Source organism: Corvus moneduloides, chromosome 13 (assembly GCF_009650955.1).
Source record: "Corvus moneduloides isolate bCorMon1 chromosome 13, bCorMon1.pri, whole genome shotgun sequence".
Lineage (NCBI taxonomy): Eukaryota > Metazoa > Chordata > Aves > Passeriformes > Corvidae > Corvus > Corvus moneduloides.
This window is the reverse complement of record NC_045488.1, coordinates 13,357,431-13,375,342: the sequence shown is the minus strand read 5'-3', so window position 1 is coordinate 13,375,342 and position 17,912 is coordinate 13,357,431. Positions and strand designations below refer to the sequence as shown.

Here is a 17,912-nt window from a genome sequence, read left to right as displayed (position 1 = left end):
ACTTCAAGGTACTACCACTAAATGTGATCAAAATTAGTTACCATCTCAGGTACCTTCCCAGAAATGTGCAACACTACAGGTCCTGTTAACTCTGCTGTGCTGCTTAGGGCAGAGAGATCGTTTTTTGAAGAGGGGAAAGGCCCTTGGATTGCAAAAACATCATCTTCATTTGTGCATTAAAATAACAGGATCTAGGCAGTGATAAGAGATTATTTTTGGGAAGCACTAGTTCACAAAGAGGTTTTATTTGGTTTTAATAGTGAGCAGGTTGCGAGTTTCTTTAAATCAGAGTCTGGAGTTTATAAATCTTGGGACTGGAAGGGACTGCTTATCCTGACTTTCTGCCTTCAGCACTTCATCCAGAAGTACCAGTGGATAAGATAAAAAAGTGTGATAGACAACCACCTGGATACTATCAAATAGTATGGCTGAGTTAACTAAGAGTACTCCTCAAAGTCACATTATCAAAGGCTAATTCAGACAGTACTGAATTCTCTTGCCTTAAAATGTCTTAATTTATTGTTGTATAAGATTTAAAGCTGTATTGTGTTGCAAACAAACTTTGGACCCCATTTAACCTCTGTTTAAAAGTTCTTGGATGCACCCAATGTAAATAGGGATGCAGAATGTAATTTTTTTCAACTTTATTCCTCATTGACATTTGTGAACACCAAGCAGGTGCCTTAAGATCTTAACTGTTTTGTATGTGAGTCTTCAGTGCATTTGTAAAACTTTTAACACCAGGTATTTCTGTAGAAAAAAGATGGGAGTTGGTGTAGGTGTTTCTAAGTAGCATTGGAGAGGGAGTAAATAAATAGGAGATTAACCAGTCATCTGCTTTTGTCAGTCTGTTTTAAGAAAATGGAATTACACTAGGACTATTTTTGCATTAAATTATGCAGATTTATGGACTTTATGTACTGAGGTAGGGATTATCAGTTTGTGTGAGGGTACTGGGTAGGTCTCATCCATTGGATTGACAGAGAAGTCTTGGACACAAAGCCGTCTCCATGGCTTGACTTGGAACAGAGCAGCAGTGTCCTGATGATCTAATTTTCTGTTCCAGATGCCTCCTTGTCTGTCCTGCTGATGAGTTCAGAGGAGTCGTGTCAACAGTGGAAAAGCCACTCTAGGTTAGCAAAGGTAGATCTAATGCTGTTCAGGTAGTTTAAAAAAGAAAAATCCAAGATCAGAATAGTTTGACGAAATCAAAATTTAGCTGAATTCTAGCAAAATGGTTTCTGTGTTTTTAGGTGCTTTGGAAAGCTGCGAGCTGCAAGACAGAATCTAAAAGCACGTTGAACTGAAAAGCTGTGGCTGTGTAGCTCTGAATCCCTCTTTTGGTAGCACCAGTCACAGCCCCCATGTGCAGAGCCACACACAAATGTTTGTAGGCTGCCAAGTTCAACACAGTTCAGCAAGGAGAGAACTAGGAAGAAACAGAGGTTGGTGGCAACAGTCTGTTGTGGAGGTCGCCCATAGCAGAGGGCTGTGGAAAGCAGCCAGTGCAAGGGCACTGGGACTGCAACTGCTCATACAAGAGTCTAGAGTTACCTGCCTTTCACTTGTTACACTGCACCACTCACATTCCGACATACTGTCAGTTTCTAGGAGATCATAAGAAAATCATTGTATACTGTGCAATCCAAAAAAGATAATTAGCAAGAATTGTGGTGTAAACAGTCATTAAAAATTCATTATAACATCTTTTTAACTGTAGTAAACATGTCTAGCAGTAGATTCTCTTAAGACTTTGCTTGTTATATTTGTAGCCACATACTAAGTGAACTTTTGAACCCGATTTTTAGACTGGGCTGCTCCATATAATCACTCAGCAAGAAGGCCAAGGTTTCTTTCCTTAGTCCTCTGGAAAGAGGTCAGTGCTGGTGTGAGAGTGCTGGATCGATGGCCATGGAAACCAGAGCTGCTGGTGGTGCAGGGTGTGTTGGGTCAGCGTCCATCGGTCCTGTGGCAGCAAAGGTGCCACTTGTCTGTTGGGCCCTACAGGAGACAGGCAGAAGCTCTATGAAGCCTTGGCAGCTATGCTTGGGCACTGTCAGAAGAAAGCTGCCATGTATTTTTAGGGCTTGTTTGGAATGTTTAGCACCTGAAATATGTTCCTGCTTCTGCTCAGATAAAGCATATCGAATGTGTTTGTTAGATGCTTTCTAGAATAAAAGGGTGTTTACAGTATTAGTTATTTTCTGTCTTGGTAATATTTCAGACAAGCCATCTGACCTAGAGTAACTTATTTAACCTTTGCTTTTTGTTTCTCTATTCATAGAGTGGGGAGATGATTGCTTGACTACTTCGCTATTTTTAGTTCTAGTTGTTAAATAATAGATGTTTGTTCTGCTGAAGTATGACAAATTTTAGGGCCTTTCCGCCCATAGGTGCAGGTTACATTGCCATTGGCACAGCCTTTTTTACTTTGATTAGAGTGTAACTATAAATACTCAAAATGTGGAAAGAAATAGAGCAGTCCATGCTCTCTAAAACAGTAGTCTTGTGTAAAGCTTGCAGAGTCCCCCTGGCCTTCAGCTCTCCTTACCCAAACTCGAGGGCAGAAATAACCTGTAATTCTGCTTTCATTATGGACATTTGAAATAGTTCAAATTTGAATGACATTTGCACTGTGTACATTACAGAAGTTGCAGGTCTTCTGACTGTTCCTTAGTATATTCTTCCTCTATCTTATTTAAAGTTTGGCCTGACTAGGTAAACAATCCAGAAAAAGCACATGCTTATTTTCTTGTCAACATAGGAGTTGTCCTATGGTAATCCCTTTTGACAACTTTAAAATGAAGCTTGACTAATGTTTGTGACCTGACAGTAGATGAGCAGTCAGAGAAAACAAGGAGAGAACCAATCCACCAAGGTCAGGAAACCTGAAAGATATTAGTTGATTTTGGGGACTCATGTTCAAATCTCTAGGTTCTCTGGTTCAAGCAGAAACATGAATAAATTCTGTTTCCTGAAACACAGATGAAGTCCTTAACCTCATTCTACGCTGAATAGGTCTTTGTCTCTTTGTGCTGTGGAAACCTGCAGTGGCAAGTTAGTGTCTCCCAGAATGGAAACAGATATCAAAACCTGGTATTTTCATTAAAAAAACCCCTACCCCACAACATTTTGGTCATCCTGGTTTATTTCACAGGTGTTTATTTAGCTCAATCAAAATGCCTGTTAGAAGGAAAAAGAAAGTTGCATCTGTTTCTATGAAAATCTTGTTCTATGTCAGTCTTAGGCAGCAAAAGGACATTCATTTGGAGCAGATCTGTGTGGCCATTGATTTGTGGTTTAATTTGTTTGCTGCTTATTTTAAGCATTTCTGTAGTTACCTATCTATATTTGGTAACTGTCAAAACAGAAATAGTAGATATTTCTGTTCCTTTATATGTTACTGAAAGTCTTTGCTTAGCTGTGACTTGAGGTTTCTAATTCCTTGTTCTTAGTTTTTCTGTCTCAGAATATAAGATCACTGAGATATTTTGAGTACTTGATAGATTTTTGGCTACATTGAAGCCAAGTTGGGAAAATCAGTATGAGCACTGCCTTCTCCCCATCTTCATTGAATCTTCCTTTGTTTTATATGGTTGCAGTTGCAGGAGATAAAGGTAACATGTGAAGAGCAAGAGTACCAGAGGCGATGCTTTGTGCTGGCTTTATACCTCAGTCCTGCAAGCAGTTTAGCATGCTTGTGCATTTTTCTAATGCAACTTCAAGAAATATGATTTATAAGTAGCCTTTGGAGAATTAGACCGTCTTCATCTGATGTGATAGAACCTGTCAATTAAGGTCAGGATACTTCAAGCAGGATTTTTACTTAGATCCTTTTAAGTAGCAGAAAAGGTTTCCCCAGACGTTGCACAGGCTCTGTGGTTTTTAGAACAGTAGCATAAACTTCAACGGGCTGAACAAAGGGGAGTTTGTCCAAGATGGTGCCAGCATCACGTTCTTCCTTTTGATGCTGTGACCCTCTTCCACTCTAATGACCTATTTTTTCCACTCTATTGACCTATTTGGAGATTGGGGAGGGAATTTATAGTATATTTTGTGTTGTTGTTTCTTTTTATTTATTTCCACATGCATGCAACCTAGCACAAAGAAAAGCTCAGAATGAATGAACCTTTTTCTTGGTCAGTTAGTAGGCCAGCTGAAGTGTTCCTCCAATTTCCCAAATTCTGTGATTCTGATTACATTAAAAAATTGGAAAGTTTTGATGCTTTGAACAATTGCAGTAACAGTAACTGCAGTTACTACTGAATTCACCAGACCTTTAGCATTGAGAACTGGTGGATGTCAGCTGAGATTGAAGAAGAAACTGTACTTAACAAGACTAACCAAGTTTTGAGGGTTTCAGAAATGTGTAGAGAAAACAGCCTAAACAAAACAACGTTTAACAAATTTTAACTAAACAAAATGCAGTGTTTCCTGAATGTACTTGCACTGACTGTCACACTCCATCTCCTTGCTGCCACTTCTTCAGTTTTAAGATGATTTTCTCTAAATAGATTCAGTCTCATCTAATAAGCTTAGGTTTATCTAATTATCACCCAGGTAGGATTACCTCTGTGAACTGCCTGTGACTTCTCTTAACTCTCCTGTTCTGAGGAGGTCCTGCCTTCCCAGGGCTTCTCTGCTACTGTTACTGAAAGCTGAAGGACTTGTGCAGAAAGTGCTGCCTAGGGCCAGGCATGGAAAGGAGTGGGGTGTGAGTGCAAACAGTGAGATAGCATCACTCTCCAGCTGCCTCTGCTAAAGATGTGAGGAAGCCATAATCCTCAGCCACCTCATCTGTAGGGATGCAGTTTTGCTCATGGGAGAGTCACTGGCTCACTCACATCCTTTGAAAAAGGTTCTGCTAACATAATCCCAGTCAAATCTTTCCCTTTTTGTTGGGGGTTTTTGAAGTTTTGTTTTTCTTTAATTAGGGGGGTTGACAGGTGGGACCTGTGTAGTAGAGTGGCTCAGACAGGGCCCTTCACGCAGCCCCTTCCTCCTGCCATGACACAGAAATGGCTTCAACTGCGGTGGGCACTGAGACTACTGCAGTGTATTTTGATAAAAGGTTTAATATTTCTTCTAAACCCTTGCCTTCTGTGTTGTGCTCGGGCACATTAGATTTGGAAGGGAGAACTTGTCTTCCACTTCAGTGTTGGAGTCATGGGGCGGGGGTGGGGGGGGAGGGGGGCAGGAATTATTTTGCCTGGGATGCTTTTGTCTCGTGGATTAGTGCTTACCATGCAAGGTAATCCTACCCAGAGAGTGCCCTTTGGTGTGCTGCTTGGGCTTTTGCCATTTAAAACAAAAAGAGCTAAGTTCCTTGGACAAGAGAATGTCTAATAATGAAGTAAAAATTTTCTTGTTAAATTTCTGTCTTCTCAAAAATTACTAATTTTCTGTAAATTCTTTCTTTGGAGAACATTGACTTTGCAGTAATGGGCTTGCTAAAGTAACACCCACCAGTTTAAATGCTGTGATTCATACAGGAAAGGAAGAACAGAGAATTTGACAAAATGCACCCATTATTAAGAAATACCTCTCTGGATACTTGGTGGTCTGAGTACCACTGCGGTGTAAGCTGCTGCAGAGCCACACAGAAATTGGTGTCAGCAAATTTCAGGAGTTTGAGGAAAAAACCCCAACCAAATGGTGTGGTTTGATGCAGCTTATAAAAGCAGCACATCCAGTGTCTGTTACCTGTGTGCTGCTGGAAGTGTTTCTCTTGGCTCTGGGAAGGTCTGTTGCATCGCTGGTGGCCCCATTCTGTGCAGCAGTTCTGCAGTGTGGTTTGCTCGCCGGGATTATTGAGGCCCTGCGCTCTCCCAGCATCCTTCCCTGGATACTGTGTCCCACCAGTCCTTTCCCAGGGTCTGGGGTTAGGGAGGAGGAAGTGGGACCTCCTCTTTCTGGTACTGTTGTCAGTTTTGTCCCAGTAAGGTTGGTCTGGACATGACTGGGTCTGGTAGGGAGCCCCAGTTTAAAGTGAAGTTTATGTTTTTAGTTTCCCCACTCCATTCTGCTGAAGTGAGCCACTCCATGTTGGTCCCTCCTCTTTTCTCTTCCTTCTGGAAAATGTTACATTGGCAGTAAGACACCAGTAAAGACAAAGAGAATTAGCAGTAATCCAGAAGCTGCATTCTGACTTAAAAAAGGATCATGTGAGTCTCCAACTCTACTGATGGTGCACCGCCTTGGGCACTGCTTCTGTAGCATCTTCCCGAAGGAAACCCCCTGTGCTCCCTGCTGCATGGCTTTCCTTGCACTGCTGCCAAGCAAGCCCTGAGCATCTTACCTCAACTGATTTTCCTTCTATTTCTAAGTCCATGTAGCTGGTTTCAAATGACCAAAAGCTGGTCTCTGTGTAGCAATCACTGGCTGCGTACACTGGGTAAAACTGCCCCTCATGTCTGATCCTCAGCTGGTGTCCTCTGGAGGACTCTGGCACCACTGAGATGGATGTTAACTGAAGGGCTTGTGTGCACTAACAGTTTCAAATAACTGATTTCCAGAGGAAACAAAGAAATACATGTGTATATAGATAGGTTTTAAAATGACTTCATTAAAGCCTGTGACACTTAACTATTAGTAAATATAGTGGATCACTGTGTCAGGTCTGGTATTCCATGTTGTTACATCATAGCTGGATTCTCAGAGGTGCTTCATGTGTGCTCTGACAAGACCAAGTTTTCGTGTTACATGTATGGTTACAGAAGTGATCCGTTGTTGACATTTTTTCAGATTCTACTTTTATTGCATGTGAATTTTGTAATTGTAACAAGTGCTTTCTGGTGTGTGATGATGTGTAAATAAAATAGGAAATCACATTTCTAGTCACATAGTGCTCACAGTCATGTTCTTTCATGTAAGTAAATATATTCTTGTTTGAAATTACATTATTTAGGAATACACTTGTCAGATGACAGTTTTTAGCTGTCAAGCTCAACTATTCTTATTTGCTTTTTTCTCCCCTGCCTCTCTCCACCTTTTGTTTTTTCCAAACCAAAACACCTTATCTAGCAAGAAGTTGAGAAGTTTACAGATCTAGAGAAACTCTACCTCTACCTTCAGCTGCCTTCGGGTCCCAACAATGGAGACAAAAGGTATGTGTGTGAGTGGAAGGGTGAGCAGCTAGTACTGAAGAGTTGCTTTACTTCCTGTGGCACTTAACTGCTGAGGAGTCATTCACATGACGTTGGTAGCAGAAGCAACCTTTATTAAACATTAAGTACTCTTGTTTTCCTGAAGATCAGGTGTTGGGGTTTTTTTAAAACTTTAGGTTATTTTATTGCATGAAAAGGTGTAATTATAAATCTCCTAAAATGCAAGAGTCATCAGAGAAAGTGTTTCACAGTGTAAGTGTAATTGTTCCTTCACTGTTTATGTATGAAGTCATAAAATAGCAACACAAATGTGATGGTGGGTGAAAGAAAAAACTGATGGTATTTCTGGTAATGCTTGTTTGACTAAAGGAAGTTCTAGAAAACCAACCTGCAGATCAGTGTCACAAAATAAACGTGTTCCTGGTAGGATGGTTATCGGCAGGCAGGTGCCTATAGGAAGCACATTGAATATCTCCTGGGAAAACTGGGTGATTCCAGAGGACAGCTGGCAAACTAAGTGGGCAGAAGCTTAGAGGTGGCCAGTAAGGAATAATAAATTTAAGAGGGGAGGTAGAACTCTTACCTGTCACTGTGTACTGGGAGCTGTGTATCAGTCAAGAAGTGGAGCATGGAGTCTCTTTGTTAAACTGTGGATGAAAGAGGGAGAAACTGCTGCCCATGGCTCAAGGAATAGGTAAATGCAGGAGGTGCAGGCCCTCTTTGTCTCTGGTGTCTCTCCATCTGTGTGGGCAGACAGTTATTAAGTCTTGTAAGTGAGGAGGAGCTGTAGAGCCATGTCTTCATCAGCACTTCTCGTTCTCTCCCCAGTGATCAGATCTCCATGTCGTCCAGCCGTGCCCAGCAGATGCATGCCTTCTCGTGGATACGCAACACCCTGGAAGAGCACCCCGAGACATCCCTTCCCAAGCAGGAGGTTTATGATGAATACAAGTGAGTGCCATACATAGGACTTTAGCCAGTGCAGCGTTGTGTGACACTGACTCTGCAGGTACCCCACTGGTGTGCGTGGACGCAGCCTGATGGACCATGCTGCTGTACCTGAGAATACGGTAGCTGCTCTGTGGCAAACTATATTCATTACTACTGCCTCTGGAGATAAGACTGTGGTGTTTAAATTGTGCATTACATGTACAATTGCTGAAGGAAGTACTTCTTAACAAGTAAATATCTGTATGAATATTGGTTTTGTGGGCAGTGTCACAGTTAAAAAGCATCGGTTACTATCTTACAATATGTGTTGGTCTGCTTGTTTGCATACGTATATGACTGCCTTAACAAGGGTGAGGGGTTGAATTGTTCCCTATAGATGCAGCTATTTTGCATGTACAATCTTGCCCATCACACCTTTCTTTCCAGAATAATGCATAAATATTGGGCCTTCCTGCAGCAAGCCTGATTTCTACAGAGGCACAATGTATCTGAATATGTATGAAACCAGTAACCAAGGCCACTGTGAGTCTATGTTGTCAAGTCTCAAAGCTACCGTGTAATGAGAAAGCAATTAGAAGCAAGGGAGAGGGAGCTGTCTGATGAAAGCTGGATTTGAATTCATTTACAGAATGTACCCTGTGGGGGAGGGGGAAAGAAATAATCATCCTCAGCCCAGTTGCCTGAAGATGAGTAACAGATTTATGATCTAGTATGAGTATTTCCATAATCTGAACGATTACAGTAATTTGCAGGGAGCTGAATCCCTTCACCTCCTAAGTGCCTACAGGATTCACCCCATAGTAATTGTTATTGCAGGGTTGCCTTCTGCAAATACCTCGTTTTAATTAACTCTCTCTGCTGAAGTGTTTTACTCTGATTGAGCTGAAGCATGATGGCATTGGCTTGCCTGGGGTTGATAAACATGCACACACCTATTTCTGAGCTCCTGCCACGGCCGGGAGCGGTGACGCAGCCTGGCAGTGCAGCCAATGGCACAGACGTGCCGGGGTGGCCAATCCCTGAGCAGCAGCCGCTCGCACAGACACAGCAACAGCGGCAGCTGCTGTGCGGGAGAGAGATGGGAGCCTTATTCTTAAATATATTTCTTATTAAATAATTTATGGCCTGCTTCAGCAACAAATCTGCTTGGCTTCCATGCTGTGCCAAGCTGCAGATGCCCGGAAATATCATCATCTACAGATTGCGGAGTGTGAAATTTGGATGGCTTTGTATGTAGCTGCATCAAGTATTTGTGTATTGTATTTTTTTCCCTAACAAAATAAGGGTGGTAAGCAAATATTCAGGAAAATATCAAATGTTTGGAATCTGTTCTCCTTTGAAAGCTTCTGTTCTGTTTTTAAAACATTCAGTTTCTTTGAATATTTTCATGAGCTATTCTTACACACCAAAGGAGAAGTAGTCTTGGAGTGGGATGTGGGGAACAGGCATATAAATATGTGAGTTAGTTTTGATAAGTCCTTTTTCTTTACCTCAGGGTGCTAAGACCTCTCAAAATTCATTTCTGTTATATTAACCAGTTACCATTTCTCTCTTCTGTGTGCAGAGATGGATGTTGCATGAGCTCACAGTGAGTAAGCTTATGCACTCTGCATGTGTAAATCAAAAGTGCAAGGCTTCAGAAGAGTGCTGCATCATACCAGCATCTTCATTCCTGCTGTATATTTTGGTCGAAATAAATTTTGCAAAACTACTGGCCTTCTGCATCACCTTTCATATGGTTTGGGTTTTTTTATGAAGAGGGAAAGACAGAAGCTTGCACTCCACACAGGTTCACCTTTGGCAAGTGTTGATAGTATTTTCAGCTCCTCCACATTTCAGTAGCCTCTTCTCACTGGGCTTATTCCGTACAGCAACTCTTCTTTCTGTTTTGTTGCTCTTCAATTTAAGTGTGAATTCATCTCTCTAACTGGATAAAAGTGAGTGGATTCATCTTTCTTTTGAAAGGGATAAAATAACTTAAAAATGCATCACAGTATAAGGCAGTAGCACTTGGGAAGGCTGAGAGCTTGCAGCTGAATTTTAGAAAGGGGGTAGATGAGAGCTGGTTCACCTCTTGTTGGTGCTGTGATGCTGCTTGTACTGACAGAATACATTGAGCTGTAAGAAGCTGGGTTTCTGTTGGGTGCTCACAGTTCTGTCAGTTTCCTCTGGGAGTTATGTGGGAATACAGGCTGGAAAGTGTGGGAGCTTAAGGGGAAGTGCCCAGCATGTTATCCAGTCTGCAGTGAATGGGTGCTGCTTCCCATCAGATCCTTTCAATGTTTTCTTGTAAGTCAATTTTACTTGGATATCTTGTCCCTGTTAAAAAACATTCTTCTGCACACAGCCATGTATAGATTTAGCTGAGTTTAGAGAATTATTATTTCAAGTCTAAATGCAGTCCTGCAGTACTTACGCAGCCAAAATCCCTATTTGCCCACAAAACAGTTTGTTGAGCCTTCAGTAAACACTTGAGTCCTCTTATCTTACTTTACTGCCATGACGCAAGGGAAGAAAGTCATTCATATTTAAGTGTGGTGTCCTGAAGATTCACTTGATACGCTTAATATGGATTAGGAGGTCTTTGAGTCATCCTGTATCTCTTTCCTTTAGTCTGTAAATCATTAATCCTTGCTTTACTGGCTGCTGGGCCACTTGGTGCCACCTGATGCATAGATTACATGTACTAAGTGTTAAGAATATTAACCAACAAGTTAGAAGAACATTCAGAAGCTAACACAGAAAAGGGCAGTAGGTATAGGTATACCATGTCTGTTGAACACATAAAGGACACACGGTACATACTAATCTTGTTGGTTAGTGCTTATCCAGTATTTTTATATAAAATTCCCGGATAGGAATAGGATGGGACCTCTTGTGTTGCAAAGTCTAGTCCCATGTCATAAGCAACTATCCATATATTCCTTTGAAAGCCAATCAAACTCCATCTAAAGCAGTTGTTTCTCACCTCTGCTGCTGTTCTTGGGAGTCCACCTGCAATTTCATTTCTCTTATGGTTTTCAGACATCTGGTTTTCATCCTACCTGATTATTTGGACTGATTTATGTGCCAGCATTGTTTGTCAGTTTAATGAGAGCCTACCTCTTTCTAAGGTTCTTGGCTCTAACCCATTTTTGGAGACCAGTTGTTTTGGGGATTGGATAAACCAAGAACTCTGTTTTGTTTCATTTAATAGGTTCTTAATCATTTGCTATTCATGCTGTTTTTTTCTGCCCAGGAAGCTGTGTAAGCTGGGCTGCATAGCCTGTCTTTATCAGCTTTTTGGTTAATTTTTTTTTTCTTGTGGTTTAATTGAGGTGCATTGCCAGAGTATTTAATGTCTGGAGTACATTCAATTCAAACATCTTACCAAAAAAAAAAAAAAATCATTTTCTTCTTATCATGTAGGGGAGCTCTATACAAAGGAACAAAGCGTCCGCGTGTCTGTTGTCGTTCCTGTCTCTGCTTAGACCTTCCCTCCAAGCGCCCCCCCCCCACCCCGGTCTGTTTCCCTCCCACCCACCCTTCAAAGAGCAAAACAGCTCCTGGGCTCAGCGATGTGCCAAGAGTGCAAGTAGCAGAGAGAAGAGCTTCAGGGGAGAGACTCCTGGTATGTGTTGTCAAGTCAATGAGAGACCACAGATGGACATGGAGGTCCTCGGCTAAGCCAGGAGGGGGAGGGGTGATGTGGGATGATCTGTCTGAAAACTGAAATTCCATTATAATACTGATGGCTCAGAAATTACAAGCTTGCAGGAGCTGCCACTATGGATACAAGGGGACCGTGTAGACTGTATGTTTTTGCTGCTGGCAAGTGGTTGTCTTAAACCAGATGTGCTAGACTTGAGGAATGGATAATTTTATTCCCTTTTTATTTATTTATTTTCTCCTAGGGAGGGAATAATTTTAACTTTGAAGTTAATAGATTGGTAGGTCCCTAATCCTGGTGTTTCACTAGCTTGTTCTTTTGGGTTTTTTATTTTGCTGACATTGTTGAGTTTCAAAGATACTGCTGACTGTGGCAGAGAAATTTGGAGAGTCCTCCTTTGAATGGTATTTGAGACTTAAAGTCTTGTAATCAGCATCAGTAAGCAACAGAGACCCACCTTCCAGGAATTTTCAGACCAAAGTTTGAATCCATGGAGGCCTGGCAAGATGCAAGGGACAAAAACCACACAGAGATCTATTTGCATATCTTTACACAGAAAGCAGTGTGATTCCTGTGAGGATACAGTGAAGCAGGAAGAGAATTCCTTTGTAATAACTTCAGAGGGACATATCTAGAATCCAGCTTCTGAGTGACATTCATTGAAATGTGTAGGTATATAAATTGGATATAGAGCTTCTTGATGTTCCACATAAAAACTAGACTGATGCCTGACATAGTGTATCAGGTTGTAGGCAACGTGTCCTGGTTTGGACAGAGTGGCCCCAAGACATGGGGGGAGGCTCTACAGGGGAGTGTCAGAACCAAAGAGCGTTGGTCATCATCAAAATCATTACATCTGTGGTGGCGCTTTCTGAGCGGAGGATACCAACCTACAGCCAGGGTAAAAGCAGCAGATACTTGCTCTGTAGTAACTAGTGTTTTTAGTGAGAAAGTAAAGGCAATGGAAGTATCTCAAGAAATATGTACAGCTTTCTACAGAGCTACAGATTGAAGAGAAAACATTTTGACTGGCCTCCTTGGATGCAGGTTGTGACTAGGTGATGCTGGGGATGAAGTATCTGTTTCAGACTGCTGCTTTTTCTTTGCATCTGCCTGAGTTTCCAGGGGTTTGTTTGTGTGTATGTACCTGATTAGAGCAGCAGGCAACTCTGGGGTGTGAAGTCATTGTTTTTCTGCTCTCCTGCTGATAACCACACTGGATCATGTACAGTCACCTTTTCAGAGGCAGGTTGTTTTTGTATATTGCTGGTAGGATTTCTCACAGGAAAGGAGGTCATTGCTATCTGGTGCTGATGCTGTGGCTGTTGGAAATCTCACTGAGAAGGTTTTACTGGTACGTTTTAGGCCACAGCACATCAACGTGAAACAGTGCAGGGAGTTGCTGTCTTTGTGCAGCCTTAAGCACTTCCAGTTCAGGTCCTGGTTTTCTCCTTTGCTTTATGTTTCTGATTTTCCAGAACATTCACCTTCTGCAGCAAAATCAACAGTTCTTGTTCTCTGCCTCAAGTATTTTTTAAATGTCTCAGATGCTGAAACAAAATTCTTCCTGCTGCTTTTGAGAACTGAAGACAGAAAACAGTGCCCATTTGACTAGAATAAGTAAAGTTGGCAAAATAATTACTTTTTGTTTCTTTATTCCCCTATATCTTCGGGTTGTATACTGAGTCGCATGATGACGTTCATTTGCAGCAGCAGTTGGAATCTCTGTTAATTTAGGACTGTTAAATAGGGTCCTGTAATCAAGCAGCGCTCATGGTTCAGTAGGGTCACAGTGGTAGGACTGGGTCCTCAGTATGTGCTTATGTTACACCTATAAAGCTGGTTCCCTGGGAAGGCATCTTTTAAGTTTAGTTCTGTTAAGGTCTATTAAATTGAAGTTGTATATGCAAAATCTTTCTCTGGACACTGACACATCTCTTACCTACTGCTTTTCAAATATTCCTGCAGGACTTCAGGCCTTACCACACTCAAGTTGTGCTTCTGGCTAGAACAGGGTCTCTACTTTATCATGTCCTGAAATAAGTGAATTGAAACATATGCTTCAAACTGAATTGTGGAAGTAAATCTTGACTGTGCTCTAGATAATGCCACTACTTGTTATTTCTTCACATGACTTGTCTTTGAACTCAGTAGAGAACAAGGCAAAAACTATGGTATAAATAGCTCTGTTTATACATTTTTAATGCATTCAATTCGTTGTGGATAGCTTCATTAATGTTAAATGTGGTTCTAAATATGGACGGGGATAAGTGTTTTCTTTTGAAAACCTTTGGAGTCTAGCATGTAGGCTGGCCTCTTGTATTAACTTCGATTCCATTCACGCTTTCTTTCTCTTTGTTGCAGGAGCTATTGTGACAATCTTGGCTACCACCCATTAAGTGCTGCTGACTTTGGAAAGATCATGAAAAATGTCTTTCCAAATATGAAGGCCCGTCGTCTAGGCACAAGAGGCAAATCAAAATATCCTTTGCTAGAACGCTTCTCAGTAACTTGTTCTGCACTTGCTTGGAGAACATCTGTCGTTATGGCTTAACTACCAGCTAAATGTAGAAGTAATGTTGAATAAAAAATGCCGACACTTTTCCAACGTTCTTTAAAAATTATTAATTGCAGTAGTGTTAGGTTGCAAGATACAACTTTGGAAACGAGTACTTATATTTAGATTCTGACACTCAGTTGTCACAGCAGCGAGGCATCCAGAAAGTTTTATAATTTAGTACAAAGAGATACTGGAATAAAGGAACCAAAATTGTTAGTGATTTTCAAACCATTTTTTTCATTGGCAGCAATTTTTTCTTTTCCAAGCTGAGAATTACACCTTCCCATGAAAACCCTTAGAAGCTGTGGTGAAGTAATGTACTACCTTCTGCATTCCCCAGGACTGGCTCTTGCTGCGTCCTGACATGCTGGGTGGGCAAAGCCGCTGCAGTAAGCAGAGAAGGGAGAGCGTGAAGAGGCTAAAAGGCACTGAGGTGTTTGTAGGTTCTAATTAAAAACCACTCAAAAGAAGTAACAGCAATGATACGGGTGTGCTGTAATACTGGTCTTTGCCAGGTCTCACTTGAAGCATGCACTTAAAAAGAGAATTAAATTCTAGCGGGCAGCCCAGAATTGCTTGTCTTCCATTGAGGGAAAAAAAACCTTCCATGTCATAGTAAATGGAAAAGTTACGTGTCAGTTAAACTGTTTCATAAAATACAGTGTTGGATTATCTAGTAGTGAAATCCAAAACTCAGTACTCATGTTCTGGATAGAGCTAGAGAAATGTTAAGGAAGAAATCATATGATGTAATTGTAGCTTGACCCAGGGGATCTCTTTAAGTTCTATTTCCACTGTTTCTAATTCAGAATGATTGAAGTGTGACCTTGTCTCACACCTACCATAATTCCCAGGCTCCTTAGATTTCTTTTACTGTAATTATGCTCCATCCAGATTAATGCAAGCAATGTCAAGCTCTATGGCCTAGGACAGAATACAGACATGTTTACAGAATGTGAAAAATTAGTGATCCTGGAAGGGATTTGTGTGTCATGGCAAAAAGACACTGTGTGTCAACTCCCAGAGTAATGTTGTGGAGAGGAAAAAAAAGGCTGATTTGATTTCTAGACCTATAAACAAGTGAGTACGAGTAATAAAGGGAGTATATTTTTGTGTACCAATTTGATTAGATCAGTGTAAGAAAAAGTCTGGGTCTTTATGTCTGTGTTTTTACAGAAAAATTATCATGAGTGAGGAGAGAGTGCCTCAAAAATTGTGTGAAATTGTAGGAAGAAATGTACTCATCAGGCACTTTGTCTTGTCCTGGGAAACTCCAGTTTGAGGAAGTCCTTTAGGAGAAGGAAATAAAGTAGAACCTAAATTCGAGAATGCATTTTTTAGTAGTGATTAACTTTTGGAAATTTTTTCTCCCATTTTGTTTTAGAAAGAGAGTTTAGTCCAAATTTATGTTAATGATTTGAATATTGAGTAGCTAATCGAAATTGCCTGGCGTGGTTTAGTGCTTGTTCTAAGTCATCCCATGAAATTCATCATACCTAGCATCTTTGCATAGATGGAGAAGCCCAATGACCTGGCCAAGAATGCAGCCATTGATAGGCTTTTGATTCTGGCTGGCTGTGAGATCATGCTAATGACAGGAATTCTTAGTTCTGTGTTGAGTTTGCTTTTAAAGCTTATGAGGATTATCAGAATAATTACTGCTCTTCTCTCCTATCCCCCAACTAACAAGCAGACAATTTAGACCTTAATTGTTGTTCACATATTGCTACAGTGGACTGAGGAAGAAGGCTTTTGTGCATATGCCAACACTGCCCAACCTTGACTTTCATAAAACTGGAGATGGGGTATGATATATATTTGCTTATTTATATATCTTTCTGCAAGTTAACATTTATTATGCTGTTTTTCTGTCAGAACTTTTCAAAACAAAGTGAAGATCTCTGCAGCTTTTAAGATTTTTCTTTATGATTCTTATATTCTGAATCATTGTTTGATTTTTTTTTTCTGTAAAGTTCACAATGAATTGCAATACTCTTGAACTAATTTAGCAAGTGAAGTAGACTTCCACAGTGTTCCCATCCACCATATACGTGTTTTTAACTCTGACTCTCTTTTGCTTTTACTGTATTTTTTTAAGTCAATGCTAGGGAAGAGATACCCCAGTGAAAGTAGCAGTTCCTGGGTAACAGTGATTACTGATTTGATAAGACTCTGGATACAGGGAAAATCAATTGTTGGTGGTCCAAATATTAGGATTCTGTCTGTGATTTTCTTCTAGAAATGTCAGTTCCATATAATGCCTTTGGAAACAACCTGTAGATTATTGTCAAGACATTTAATTTTGAAGGATATTGATGTTGTGATCTCATTCTCATAACTTCATGTAAAAAAAACTGTGAACATACTATTTAACCTTTTGTGTGATTCTGATAATAATTTGCTTTCTATTTTTGTTTTCATGCCTTAATGACCCTTATTAATTAAAGTAACCTTTCCTCCTTTGTTTGTTTGGTTTAGTTGGATGGAGCAGAGCCATCTGGGCAGCTGCAAAGTGCTGATGAGGAAGTCGTCTCTGCAGCCTGTCGGCTTGTTTGTGAATGGGCCCAGAAAGTGCTGAGCCAGCCTTTTGATACAGTCTTGGAATTGGCTCGTTTTCTTGTCAAAAGTCACTATATTGGTACCAAGTCAATGGCAGCTTTAACAGTAATGGCAGGGGCACCAGCAGGTAATGAGATAATGCTGGATGTTGAAATGGGGGATCTTCCTACTGAGAGTAGTAACAGCTTGCTTTGAGGAAGCACTTCTCTTCAGGGCAAACTTTAACACTGACTCTGAGCATTGAGCATTCATTTACCTGATTTTAGTCACATTGCTGCAAATTACTGTTCGTGCTGGTAGTCTGGATAAAGATCTGAAAATCAACACTGGTCTCAGGTTTAGTTGATGATCCTCCCATTCCTCTGGTGAGGACCCTGGTCTTCAGGGCATGTAAGTACTTTTGCTGAATTTATATACTTGGCTAGAACAGGAGTTTGGTGCTGCTACAATGCTGGTTTGTAGACAGACTGCTCGTGTAGCTGTGTTTCTGTCTGATAACTTGCCCTAATTCGGAAAACATTTTCTGTCAAGAGCAGATTTTTTTCTGTGGTTTGTTTCCTTCTGCATGCTCGAAATCGGTCGCTTAATCATTTAAAGTGTGTTTTGGTGACTGTGGATACAAAAACGAAGGATGAGAAGGGAAATGCAGGTGCACAACATGCCCCCAGACTTGCCTCTGAGAAGTTCTGCTTAGGCCTATCAAGCAAAATGAGTTCAGATCAAGGCCAGCCTCTTGAGACTGGCAATTTTAAATGGAGGAGTGGTGTTCAGATGATCCCCTTCTGGATCACATCCTTTCTCCTTCCGGCTCTCTTTCCTTTATTCCAACTTGGACCTGACAGGTGGCAGTGCTGGGTGGTTTTTTTGCTGCCTGTGTGCTCTATTGTGACCTATTGCTTGGCTACACTGGTTCTGCTTGCTGTGCTGCTAGAAGGGACACTCAGTGTATTCACGTAGCTTCTCCCCCTCACTTCCTTCAAGACAAGATGATTTCCTTCAAGGAAAAGGGCACTTACTTCTAGTGCATGCCTCTATGGCTTGGATAGTCATTTTAGAAGACGTTCTTCCTGGCATGGCAAACAAAATA

The 17,912-nt window shown here is 41.0% G+C and overlaps 1 protein-coding gene across 1 annotated transcript in view; it reads left to right on the top strand.

Annotated features, from left to right (window-relative positions):
- The window catches only part of RFX7 (regulatory factor X7), a 50,108-nt gene that overhangs the window by 22,371 nt on the left and 9,825 nt on the right, over positions 1-17,912 (top strand). Inside the window, exons 3-7 of the mRNA XM_032122707.1 lie at positions 7,024-7,106; positions 7,935-8,057; positions 14,071-14,187; positions 15,987-16,071; positions 16,745-16,952. Of these exons, the coding sequence (XP_031978598.1) occupies positions 7,024-7,106; positions 7,935-8,057; positions 14,071-14,187; positions 15,987-16,071; positions 16,745-16,952 (616 nt within the window). The remainder of the gene's footprint in view (positions 1-7,023; positions 7,107-7,934; positions 8,058-14,070; positions 14,188-15,986; positions 16,072-16,744; positions 16,953-17,912) is intronic.